This window comes from Mus musculus, chromosome 2 (genome assembly GCF_000001635.26).
Source record: "Mus musculus strain C57BL/6J chromosome 2, GRCm38.p6 C57BL/6J".
In the NCBI taxonomy this organism is placed as follows: Eukaryota; Metazoa; Chordata; class Mammalia; order Rodentia; family Muridae; genus Mus; species Mus musculus.
Window position 1 is genome coordinate 160,340,533 of NC_000068.7, and position 13,330 is coordinate 160,353,862.

General features: G+C 47.4%; 1 protein-coding gene and 1 non-coding gene across 2 annotated transcripts in view; both read right to left on the reverse strand.

The window, feature by feature from the left end:
* Positions 1–8,520, reverse strand: part of Gm826 (predicted gene 826) — a 37,660-nt gene extending 29,140 nt beyond the window's left edge. Inside the window, exon 1 of the mRNA XM_006499794.3 lies at positions 8,387–8,520. Coding sequence (XP_006499857.1) covers positions 8,387–8,434 — 48 coding nt within the window. The 5' untranslated portion in view covers positions 8,435–8,520. The remainder of the gene's footprint in view (positions 1–8,386) is intronic.
* Gm46773 overlaps positions 1–13,330 on the reverse strand; it is a 100,960-nt gene that overhangs the window by 80,199 nt on the left and 7,431 nt on the right. The gene's annotated exons all lie outside the window — the stretch shown is intronic.

The window sequence follows — 13,330 nt, forward strand, 5'->3', positions numbered from 1 at the left end:
TAACACTTCCCAGATGCCTATACACTACTTGGATGGCCCCAGGATATTAAGTGAAAACCCAAGGTTATAATATGTTTGTGTTTGATCTTTTAAAAAAAAAAAAACCGAATTGCAATTGTCCTACTTAATTTTAAGCCATGTCCTTTTGGGAAGTCTCAAGCTTTAACATAAAGCACACCCACTGTTTTCTGAGGCTTGGCACTCCAAAGTTTTATGAAATTATTAATAATTTCAAACAGGCTATTTGAATTCTAACATAGCCTTCCACCTGCCCTTCAGAGACCTCCTCACTCTTTCTCTTATTGAGTTTAAGACCTGGGCCGTACTAGGTCATTTTTGTCCTAGAGTTCTGAGCCCCCCCATCTCATCGCTTCAAAGCTCCACATGAAACTGGGTAAAGTATGTCATGTCTGGGCCTCAGCCACCTTGGGTTAGATACTGAGCACTCTACCCTAAGGCTATGCTGTGTTTGGGGGATTCTGGAACTCCTCACTATGCTATAGCTGGCCCACACAGAAGGGAAGGCTGACCATGGGTAATAGAACAGCCTGTGCAGTCAAGCCAGGCCACATCTGACCACACCATATTGATGTACGTGCTGTGTGTGTGTGCACCTGTGCAAAAGAAAACAGACACAAAGACCCCCTCTACCAGCCTCAGTAGCAGCTGACAGTGACTTCCATCTCCCCTGTGTCTAAGGGAAGAGACCAGAAACCTCCCAAGGCCCCAGACGAAGATCATAGTTCACAGAAGAAGCTGAGGACAGGGCAAAGTCTAGCAAGCACCTAGCAAACACCTAGCAAGCACCTAGCAAGCACCAGGGGCCTCCCAGTACCTCATGACTTAATCGGCTCCCAAGGAAATCAGAGCAAAGGAATTCAAGGCTCTGGAAGGCAGTGGGCATGCCTACAGGGAATCTGTGAGAAGCAGGTGCCACTCTGCCTTTTCTCTCCATTTAATTCCCAGGGATTGGAACATAGAATCAGATGTACAGTAACACTCTGTTGAATATGTGATTAAGTGAATGAATGAATGAATGAATGAATAGTCAAAAAAAAAAAAACTGTATCCCAGATCTAATGACTCCAAAGTCTAGAAGGCCCTTGTTTTGCAGATATGTAAGGACTAGACCAAAGAGGGCTGGAGAAATGGCCCAACAGCTAAGAGCACTGGCTATTCTTCCAGAGGACCCACGTTCAATTCAAAGCACCTACATAAAAGCTCACAATTGCCTATAACTCCAGTTCCAGGGAATCCAGCATCTTCTTCTGGCCTCCATGGGTACCTGTATGCACAGGTACAACTCGTGCATGCATACACACACACACACACACACACACACACACACACACACACACACGAGCGTGTGCACACACACACACACACATACTTGCACACAATAATTTTTTAAGGTGGACCAAATGAACATACAGCAGCAAGGAAGCAGAGACTACAACAGCCTCAAGCCCTACTCTAAGGATGCAGAGACTACATTCTCAGGTCCTACTAAGAACAAAGATAGGAAAAATGAGCAGACAATATTTGACAGAGGTTTTGAAGTTTAAATAGGAGTTTTCCAGGCTGGTCACTCATTTTCCAAATGTTTAACAAACACCTACTGAATGTGAGACACCAGGCTAGGAACTCAGGATCCACCAGTGAAGGATTTCTACCCTCTTAGAGCACGCATTCAAGGTGACCCAGAGATGGTATTCCAGGCTGAGGGAAGAAGAATAAGGAGGATTCTGAAAGTGAAGAATATGGAGCTCGTTGGACACGAGAGAGGTGGAGAAGCGAGCAAGATCCAGAAGCTCCTGAGTAGTGTCAAGACTTGGTGGCATCCTAAGACATGGTCACCATAGCCCCTTAACTGAATATCTTGACTGGCCTGTGGTTATGTTTTAATCCATCTGTCTTTACACATTCTTAAGCCACAGCTACTCCCCTGAAAGATGCAGAGCTAAAGAGGTATGCACTGGGTGCCAATTAAGAGAAAAGAAATGATTTTGCTCCATTTTTTTCATATCTGATACTGATTTAAGTATTGAAAAACATTTATTCCCACATTTAAAGCCAACATTTTTTATGTCAAGTATTCAGGCCCCTGCACAGGTGCTTACGTTGCTTATAAAATATGTGACATGTTTTAATTTCTCTAAATCAATCAATCATCCCTGATGCCTTTGGCAGGAAGAAAGATAGAAAACAGGCTTTTATTTTATTAGGAGCGCTTGTCAACATTTCAACTGGGAAGTTGCCTGGCCCAAGTTTCTGCAGATTGCTGGGGAATATGAAAGTAGCCGGCTCTAGGTTGAGTTTGGATGAGAGTCCAAGGGTCAGGAAGGACTGTGGGTCTTGGGTTCAAGTAGGACCCATTGGGGCATGGGACCACAGGGAAATTGAAGATAGGCATTTTGTCTTCAGGAAGAAGCTTGTCAGTGGTGGAGCCATGACAGCTGGGCTCTACTGTGTCTAGATTCAGCCTCTTGGCCAGCTGGGAAACAGAGTCTAAGGGTCCAGTGGCAGTTAAGGATATGAAGGCGAAGGAAGGGACCCTTAGGTCTCTGTAAGAAGGGAATAGGGTGATGAGGATACTAACATGGGGATTAGGGACCAATATTTGTGAAGAAGACCTGAGAATGAGCAGAGGGCAGGCCCACCGCAAGTGCTCAGCAGGGTCTAGGAAATGAGATTTTAAACGCCACGCTGACATATCTGTTTTGCTGAGTTCCTTGATCACTTCGGTACATTGGATGCTTTTCACGAGCTCAGGGGATCACCTGAGAAGGCTTTTCACTTGGCCATTTTGCAAACTGGAGTTCAGGGAGCTTATAGAAAGAACCAAGACCCAAACCCAATTCTATGTGAACCTAGCACCCAGGTCCTTTCTGTCTCTTGAGATCTCAACTCTTGAGGGAACAAAGTACAAAGACTGGGCTCTGTATGGTTTTCATGGGCCTGAGGAACTCCGGTATTCCTGAGGCCCTTTCTCCATAAAAAGGTTAAACTTCTACCCAGTGCCTATTGACACAACAGCTTCTTGTTTCTTCCAGTTTCTTCCTTTGGTATCAAAGGCATGAAGTCATCTTCATAGGCCTCGAGCCAGTATCCAGGGATCCATTTCCCATGGCCTGTGCCTGCCTGGGATGTCAGCCATAGTGTGTCTCTGTGTCTTAGACAATTAGATCCTTCAAAACTAACTACAGCCACACTTTGCCCTGTGTGTGAGGAAGATAGATAGTACAGCACCTGCCAGCATGCCACCAGGTCACTGCTGAGGCTGTGGCACTTTTTCTGAGACCCTTTGATCTTTTCAGGTTGTCAGCTTCATGGGTAGGAAGAAGGAAAACCCAGCTGCCTTGAGACTCAATCCAGACCAACTCCATGCCTACCAAGGAACATCAGAAAAATGCAGCCTGCCCAGGACCAGTGTGCTGGACCCTGGTGTTAGACTGAGGCTGTAGCAGCTCTCTGTCCCCCGCTGGAGCTGATGGTCCAGCGGCTCCCCTTGCTTCCTGGGAGAGTCAGGCTCCATGGGTGGCCTTTGGAACCTCTCTTTCCTCCCCACTCCTCCTCCCATCATTCCAAAACGTAGGGCAAAGACAATGGGCACTGGGGGAGGGGGAAGGTTGCCCAGCCCAACCTTTGAAAACTGCTAAGCCCTGGCCTGACAGTTCTCTTTTCCTGGAGCTTTCTGATATTCTCCATGCTAGCCCTGATGTCAGCCTAGGAAAGAAAGCATGGGCGTCGTCAGCCCTTACCATGTGCTCAGCTCTAAGCAAAAATACTGCTCTTGCTCAATGCTCATACAGCTCCGTAAATGGGGAGTTTTATTTTATTTTATTTTAATGGCTCACAGAGCAGCCATATGTGGTCAAGAGACTTTTTCCCAGTCATGCAAAGGCAGGTGGCTATGTCAGGAGCCTCACTCCGAGACTCATGCTTCAAGCAGGAGGCCACTTTTCATCTCAGGCCCTGACATTTTGCAGAGGAAATCTTTTAGCATCTCTTTTGCCTGTTGGCTGACATACCAAGGTATCTTGAGCAGACCTGTTAGGAAGCCCTATCCGGAGCCTGCATTCATTTAAGTGCACCCTTGGGTCCCCACTGTCAAGTACCACACATTCACATACACACACACAGAGAGAGAGAGAGAGAGAGAGAGAGAGAGAGAGAGAGAGAGAGAGAGAGAGAGAGAGAGAGTCTTCCCTGGCCTGGAATACCTTTGCAGAGAAGTACTCTAGAAGATGGTTATGAAGTTTTGAATCAGACTGACCTGAGTCTCAGTTCCCCCTCCCCCTGCCCCTAGGTCTGACACGTGACCTTTGACCTTTGGACCCCAGAGCATCCATTTTTTTTTTTTCAACGAAGCATCTGGGACCACTAGGCCTGTTCTGTTGGCTATTGGCTGAGATGAAGTGTGTCAGACTTGGGGTACTGGGTAGAGATTCTCTGCTGCTCCCACCTGCCCAGCCTTTAAATGGTTCAGCTACCATTCAGATGTGGTTTAAGAGACCCTGGGCTATAACCCCAGAGAGCCAAGGTCTCTTCTACTCCCCACCCACAGCACAGGACTAACCTCCATGTAACTGTGGGAAAGAAGAAATGAGGGAGAGAGGAGGGAAAAAATCATGTGGATCAGAAGCCATCTAGGTGCTGGGGCCTGGGGCCTGGGGCCTAGGTTGTATAATAGAGAATAACAATAGAAAATTAGTTGTGTCTTAGTTATTTGACCATTAATCTCGAAGTATCTGTGCAGAGAAAGAAAGGCGTCCCTGATCTGTTAGGCTGTCTAGGTAACCCAGCTGTGGAGACACCCCCATCACATCTCAGGATACCCATGGAGTGCATTGCATGGCACACCTCTCGTCTTATTATCAGCTCTTTCTCAAGGCACTTTGCTAGGAACCCCAACATCCCTCACAAACACCAGGAAAGAGTCTCTGGAAGCAGATTTGGCCAGACTTTAAGGGGAGCTCCTCATAAAGACTTCCCTCCCTCCTTCAAGCCCTCCAATCAGATTAGGTCCTTCCCCTGAGAATCGGAGAGGGAGGCAAGGGAGAAGCACTTGAGTGGAATGAGATGGGTGAGTCTGGAGTGTACGGACCCTTGCTAGTCCAGGTCCTCCAGTGCTATCTCCTTCCTCCCCACATACACACTCCCTCTTCATCCCCTATGGACCCTTCCTCTATCTCCTCTATCCCCCCTCCTTCCCTCCTCCTCCCCTGGGTCTCCATCCTTCCCCCAGAGCCTGGTAATAAGCTTCCAAACCAGACCAACAGGTTCCTGGGGCCTGGCCCAACCTCCCCCCTTAGGCAAGTAGGGGCATGGGTATGAAACACCAGTTGCTAGCTCCCAGAAAACAGGGAATGCTCTGCAGTCAGTGGCCTGCCCAAGCCAGTGGGACACCCCCAAGAGCAGAACCACCTGCAGGACCCTGCTGCAGTCTGTGTACACACCAAGCCAGGATGTCCCCACTTCTGTGAGCTGACAAGCCTGGAACTTGTACCAAGCCTGACACGTTGACTCACCGTGTGCAGTTAATAACACATCACATCCAACCAATCATCTGGCTGAAGTGGGTGAAGTTTCATAAAAGGAGATGCAAAATTCAAAAGAAAATACTAGCAACTTTATTTCTTGATGAATCATTATCAAAAGCTTTGATAAGACCCTAACCCTAGGGAGTTCTACCCATGGGTCCTTTTATATCCCTTAGGCAGTAATAATAGGAGGGAGGGAGGGGAAGAAGAGGGGAGACTCTGAAGAAGGAAGGCTGGCTAAATAAGAACTGGGTGGCATGTGTGTGCACACAAAACACAAAACACACACATCTTAAAGTAGCCAAGATGATTCATGTGATCCAGATAGCCTAGGCCCAATCTTAGCTTCTTAGTTGAGAGACCCTGGGCAAGTTATTTAACCTCTACAAGTCCTAGTTTCCTCCCCATAAAATGGGTATTGGAACATGGGTATAGAAAGACTAACCTGTCTCCTAGAATTATGACAGATTAACTGTGACACACTTAGCAGAGTGCCCACAAGAGTGCCCAAGGGTGCTGCTATTGTTGGTATCAGAATTAGTAGACTGACATTAATGAAACTAACATCATTCTGCTGCTTCTCCTCCTCCTCCTCCTCCTCCTCCTCCTCCTCCTCCTCCTCCTCCTTCTCCCCTTCTCCCTCCTTCCCCTCCCACTCCCCTCCCACTCTTCCTCCTCCTGACTGTACCTTGCCTTGTCAGTACTAACCCCAAGTTGAGGAGCAGCATAATTGTATGTGCATGTACATGTGTGTGCAGTGTTTGAGGACAAATGGAGCTTCCTGGAGAGTCCACAAGTCTACGTTAGAATCTCAGTCCCAGTTGTGTGTTAAAAGTCCCTGGAGATCCCTTAAAGAAATCTCAAGCTGCCATATCAACTCAAGCTGAGCTCCTCTTCTGGGGGCTCCTTGACTCTCCCAGCTTAGAAGGGGCACCTCCCTGGCTTCTACCACCTCTTTCTACCCCCAAAGTTAGCAATGTTGTGCTTCCAAACATGGCTTTTCTAATCACACCTGTCCTGATCACAGCTGGGAAAGCTTTTCAGTTGTAAGATCCATTGTGATGGTACACACCCAACCTCAAGGTCATTAACTTTGGTGGTAGCTGCAAAGTCCTTTTTAGACACAATAAGAAAGCATATTTCCAGGCTTAAGACATGGACATTGTTCAGAGGCCATTATTCTTTCCTAGCCCCTAGGAATGGTGGGGAAAAGTTCTGTTGGTGTTATGATTGGTGCAGTTGGATTGTACTAGAAAGTGTTTGGCAGGGGGGTAGATGCTGGAAAAGCTGGAGACAGCCAGGCCAACAATCTTCACAACCCAGAGAATCCCAGAAAAGGGTTCTAGATCACACAACTGGCCATATTTGGAGAGCCACCCCCACAGATCTACAAGGGCAGTGAGATCTAGCCCAGACCCTGTTCCTGGCTCTCTATGTATCTGAAGGGAAGACACTCTTGTCTGAGCCTCACATTTTCCTCATCTATGAAGGGATCAGAGAGTCACTGGTACCAACATGTGAGGTTCCTGTGACAGCCCTGGGCATGCTGAGGAGTGTCTTGGCCTGCCCACTAAACAGCCTGGAGTTCTACAACAGGTTCACATTTACAACAATAGGTACTGTGTGTGACAAGGAAGACTCTATTGATATTAAGGACTATGGAGTTCTGATTGTGTGTGTGTGTGTGTGTGTGTGTGTGTGTGTGTGTGTGTACACGTGGGTTAGGAGGAGTAAGGATATATGAGAAGCTGAGAGAAAACCAGTGTTAAGAGTACTTCCAGGGTAGAAAATGTTGCCCTGGGCTCTTAATACAGCTCAGCACCTCATCCAAGTTGCCCTGAAGGCCACAACCAGCACCTACAGAGCCACAGTTCTAGGAGTCTGGGCACCACAAGCTACCATGGAACTTCAAAGAAATAGAAGTAGAGCACTTCATTAAAGACTCCTGCATGGCACATCTACTACTGTTGGGCTATCAAAAAAGCCCCAGAACACCTGGTAGACATTAAAAAGCAGAGGACAGAGAATGGACAGACAAGAAGTTCAAAACCACGATTAAGGAAAAGCATAAAATGAATTTCATAACACCAGCTATAAGTTTTACCCATCTTAATATTTTGTGTGTGTGTATGTGTGTGCCCATCTGACCACAAGTTTCAAAACACAGATGTTTCAAAGCAAAAAAAAAAAAAAAAATGAGAAGTTTGATGACTGTAAGACTCCAGAGTGACTTTAGGTCTTATCAAACTACTCACTACTCCCTGCAAAAGCCAGTCCCAGAGCTCAAAGTAGGCAGTTGGCCTTTGACCTCTAGTCTTTAAAAGGAAAATGAAAGCGGGTGGGGGAGGGGCTGTCAGGAGACACACTGGGTTTGCAGTGTATGTGTGTTATATGGGGGAGGAGGGTACATGTGTGTGAATCGGGGTGTATTCATGATGGTCTTGCAGGGAGAGAAGAATATCAGGGACCCTGATTTCTTTCCTTTTTCCGTCTCTAATGCACAGTTTCTTAATTTTATAAAGCAAGCTTATAAAGACTTCAATGTATCTTAAGTCTAAAAAGCCACTATTTTTCCGACATAAAACTCAAAGACAGGCTAAGTATTTGTATAAGAATGGCTCCTCAGAAAAATAGGCAGTGCTGGTCTCATAACTCCAATGCCCCCTGGGTCTGCCATACCTGCAGCAACCAGCTACAACCTCAAACATGTAGAAGGCCTGCTGGATAGACAGAGGTTGTTCTGGCCTCTGAGAGAGTCAGTGGCACCTAAAACCAGAGTGCGGGTTGTCCTCGGCCACCCTGCACAAATGTACACACATAGAGGCCTACGAACACCCCCTCACCTCACGGGGTTTGCCATTCTCAGCTGTCAGCAGACTGATGGAGGCCATGAGCGATCCAGCATCCACGCTGGCCCTTCCCCTTTGGGGCTGGTCTTGTGCACTGTGTATTCAGACGCTGAGTTCTGTGCCCCAAGATCAGGTTTCAGTCTGGACACAGGCATTGTCCTGAGCAATGTGCTGTCTGGAATGCTCCCCAGGAATCCCTGATTTATTAATAAAAGCCTAGAGCCTGTGTCTGGGCAGGGGAGAGAGGAAGGTGGGACTTGAGGTAGAGAAGAGGGTCTCAGGTAAGGACCACAAGGAGGAAGAGGAGGTAGCCATTAAGTGATGTAGACCAGAGTACATGCCAAGAAAAGTTCACTCTGAGGACAGACGAGTATAGCAGAAGCTGCCCAGGATACACTAATGTGGCAAGTAATGGGGCCACTCATGTAGGTTTTAACAACATGGAAGGGGCAGTATAGTATAGCTCAGAGCCGCCCCAGCACAGTGCTGATAGCTTCTTAATAAAGTACAATGTTTCTGTGTCATTTTCTTGGGAGCAAAATGGTCAAATGTGGAGTTAGAAACCCCAGTAGATATTAAGAAGTGAAGGGGGTGTGGCAACCCCTCAGACAAATAACTTTAGCATTACTTCCCTGGTTGACTGATTAACCTTGGACCTGCCATTACCATTCTCTGACCCTGGCCTCGGGCACTTTTTCGATAAAACATACAGAATTCCTAACACGGTCTCAGGTCCGTGTTGGGGCTTGACAGGGCTTAGAATGAAGAGGAGGTCCAGGCTCTCTCCAGTCCCTGGCTCTGGCCAGGAAGACATATGTCATCAGAGGTGTGCTGGCAGCTCCCAGAGAGCAGAGTCCACCTACCTTATCAGGCCAGCCTCATTCTGCACTACACAAAGCTGGCCTCTGGCCTCTGTCCACTTGGACCTGACTAGTTCCAGGCCATGTCCCCATGGTTTATCTTGTGGTCCCAGGCTCAGAGGGTCCTCACTGCCTGCCTGGGAAGCAAGCAGATTAGCCCCACTTTGAAGATGAGAAAGCTAGGACTCAGGAGAGCTGTAGAACTTCTACTGGTATATCTACTTTCATTCGTTCATTTGATATTTAAATGGTATGCTAATAAGAACCAAGTATTAGGTAAAGTGTGAGGCCAGAGAATGTGCCAGTACTCCAGATCTGCTGTGGCCCTGATGCTACACAATGACCAGTGGTTTAAAATGCAGTGCCAGACTTAAGCTCTGCTGCTGCTGCTGCTACTGCTACTGCTATCTCGAATGTCTCCATTTAATACAAAAGGGCTTAGTTTTCTTTTGAGAATTTAATACAATTTATATTTTTATAACAGCGTCTTACTATCTATAGATCAGTTTGGCCTCGAACTTGCTATTTAGCCCAAGGTGGCCTTGAACTCTCCTCATTCCTCCTCAGTCTCCTGAAGAGTAGGAGTACAGATTTGCATCGCCACACCCAGATCTCATTAATTTTGTAGTAAGAAGCTATTCATTTGCATTATTCCACGGTGCTCGGCAAATTATACAACTAGTGACATTTATAGTTAAGAGGGTGAGGGAAGAAAATAACCCCTGCCCATGGATGGATGTGGGGAGACTGAATCTGAGCAGACCTTGGAGTATTGGGGGCTAACAATGGTGAGAGCTGGGGTACTGTATCCCAACTAGAATTTTAGGTGCAACTCCCTAAGTAAGTCATATTATAGCTGAAGTCTGCAGACCGACTTCAAGAAAGTGTTTTAAAAAAAAAAGATAAAATAAAGAAAAAGAGGCCATGAATTTGAGGGGGGCAGTACAGGAGGAGTTTGTAGGAAAGGGGGAGATGGTATAAATAAGTGTGTGTGTGTGTGTGTGTGTGTGTGTGTGTGTGTGTGTGTGAGGGGGGGGCGGGGGGGGAGAGAGAGACTCCCAACCTGGCTCTGATCATTTCAGCTAGACAGGTTGGCTAACAAGCTCATGGGACTCATCTGTCTCCATTCTCCAGCACTAGGGTTTCAGGCACCTTTTACAGTGATGCTTGAGATCAGAACTCGGGGACCCTCATGCTAGTCCAGAAAGCACTTTATCCACTGAACTGTCTCCCTGGCCCCGAACAAACCTTCATTCAGTTCATTCATTCATCCCATGAGTCCACTGTTCCTGATCCACTCGGGCCTCTTGATCAACAACATCACAAGGGCAGGGCACAATACTCTGTGCCCTTGGGACACATGTTCTAGCCACGAGAGATGGAGGTTAAAACAACAGATTGCTAAGACAATTATTTATCTATTCCTAGGATTTGGGGGTGGGAAGGCACAGGGAGTGCCTAGGGAGCACATGCTAAAGCCAGATTGGGCCAGTGAACAGAGTTCTCAGCCACTCTGGGGCTAGGAGCAGAGAAGGCTATGGCCTGGGTCCGGGCTGTAGGAGCTGGGGGCAGGGCAGGTCATCCACAGACGCGGGCACAGCAGGGAGCGCTGGCCCAGCTGAGTTCATCAGGCATCCTGCCAGGAGCCCAGTCCTGCCCTGGTCTCAGGGGCAGGAGGAAGAGCTGGCCAGAGGCAGGAAGAGGCAAAGGAGAAACAGCAACATAATAATAATTAGAGGCAGGTGGCTTTGGGAGGACAAAAGCGAAGCAATTACGGACCAGCTACTGGGTGCTCAGTCCTTCTGTGGACTCTGTTAAGTCACCATCAAGGCCCCTGAAGGCAAGTGCACCCTCTTTACAGTAGAGTGAATTAAAACTCAGGTTAAACAGCTCCCAAGGTCACATGTGAAGTTGGATTCAGTCTCCTGACTCCCACAGTAAACTCTACTGCCTCCTTCATCCCTCTGACTTAAAATTGAACCAAAATTTTACACACACACACACACACACACACACACACACACACACACACACACGTTATTTCCTGTCCCCAAACCAGGAATCTTATGTCTCTCCTGACAATGGTGGGGTTGCCTTTCTTAACTTAAGAGTTAATCTTTTTTTTTTTTTGCCCCTTTTCCCATTGGCTGTTGGAGTCAATTCTTGGCTACCTCAACACAGACTTCATGTCATCACCCTTCTTTCAGTTCAGCCTTACTGATAGACCTTGCTTTTATTTCCTCCTCCTCCTCCTCCTCCTGTTGTTGTTGTTGTTGTTGTTGTTTTTAAGTCAGGAAATTTATTTTGTTTTTTTCTTGTTCTTGGTCATTCACGGGATGAGTCAATTCACCTCATTATATCTGACTTCATCCAGCCTCCCTAAACCTCTTCAGCATCTTCCACATTATCTGCTCCATCCTTCGAGGCTCCTCACTCACGAAGTCTAAGCGAAGTTTCCCTAGCTTTCCATTCTACCCCAAACCTGTCTTGTCTGTAGAATCCAAACCCAAACCTCTCAGAAAATCGACGGCTGGTCATCTTGGTTCAAGCAGCCATGTGATGAGTTGGGTCACCCAGCAGAAGTGTGACAGCAGAGCCCACCAGTCCTGGGTTATGCCAAACTCTACTCTGAATTCAAGGCCCCTGAGAACCACGCATGGCCTCCTTTTTCTAGTCTTATGTTCCTTCCTGCACCTGCAGGTCACTTGCCTGTTGCACTCGCTGCACCAGGAGCACCATCCGGGTTCACTCAGGCTCATTCCTCCCCTGAGCGCCTCTCCTCCCATCCTCTGCATCTTAGATCATAACCAGGAGCAAAGCTGCTGCCTTCTCTGGGTCTGCCGATTCACACATTCTCATTAACTCACACTTACACTCTACTCTGGGCTGCTGAAGCATAGACCATAGACATGCTGTCCCAGTTAGGGTTTCTATTGCTGTGATGAGACACCACAACCAGAAGCAACAAGGAAAGAAGGGAGTTTATTTGATATATATATATATATATCCAGAGTCTCAGTCCACTGAGGGAACTCAGACTGGGTAGGAACCTGAAGGCAGGAGCTGATGCAGAGGCCGTGGAGGAGTATGGCTTACTGGCTTGCTCCCCATGGCTTGCTCAGCCTGCTTTCATACAGAAACCAGGACCACTTGCCCAGGAGTGGCCCCACCCACAATAGACTGGGCCCTCCCCCACCAATCACTAATTAAGAAAATATCCTACAGGCTTGCCTGCAGCCTGATCTAATGGAGGCATTTTCTCAATGGAGGCTCTCTCTTCTCCAGTGACTCTAACTTGTATCAAGTTGGCATAAAACTAGCTAGACCACATCCCTCTTGGTTTCCAAGAACAGAGAAAAAAAGATTTCTGAACTCTAATTCCACACAACCTACCTCCCAGCCTGCCACCTTCATCACCGGAGAGCACTGTTTTCTGCAGCTCTGCACAAACGGTTTGTGCAGTCTCTGTGAGTGGGTAAGCACATACACACACAAGTGCACTACGATACCATCCACACAGCAACTCACAGAAACACAACCACCAAAAACAAACTACATTGTCATCAAGTTAGAGACCCCACCCCAAACTCTAAGGATTCTGACTTCTCTCTGGAATGTGATTCCCAAGGTAAGGTAAGTTTGCATCCAGGGCTAAGTGGATGCCCATCCTGAGAAAATGCCAGCAAGCTCTCAGCCACGGTTCCTGAGCTGAATATCTGGACAGTGTCCATCTGTGTGGGTGAGCATGTTCACACTCGGGGCTGGAACTCTTGGCTCTTTCTGTGTTCTCTGTCTGTAATCACTTCTCCAGCAGGCCTGCTAGGGTATGCGCATTGCCTCCCAAGCCTTCCCTTACAATCAAATTTAGAGCTATTTGAACCCAAGATCCTGGCCAGAAGAAAACCAGTTAGACCTGCTGGACAGTCTCTGCAGCTGCTTCTCACAGCATTTCCTGTACTTCTGCTCCTCTAGCAGGGCCGGCTCTGCACATTGTAAGAGAGCAGGGAAGGCTCTGATGATGCAAGAATTTATATGGCTGTGCCAGCCATGACCACAGCAGCCACCACACACTGCACTA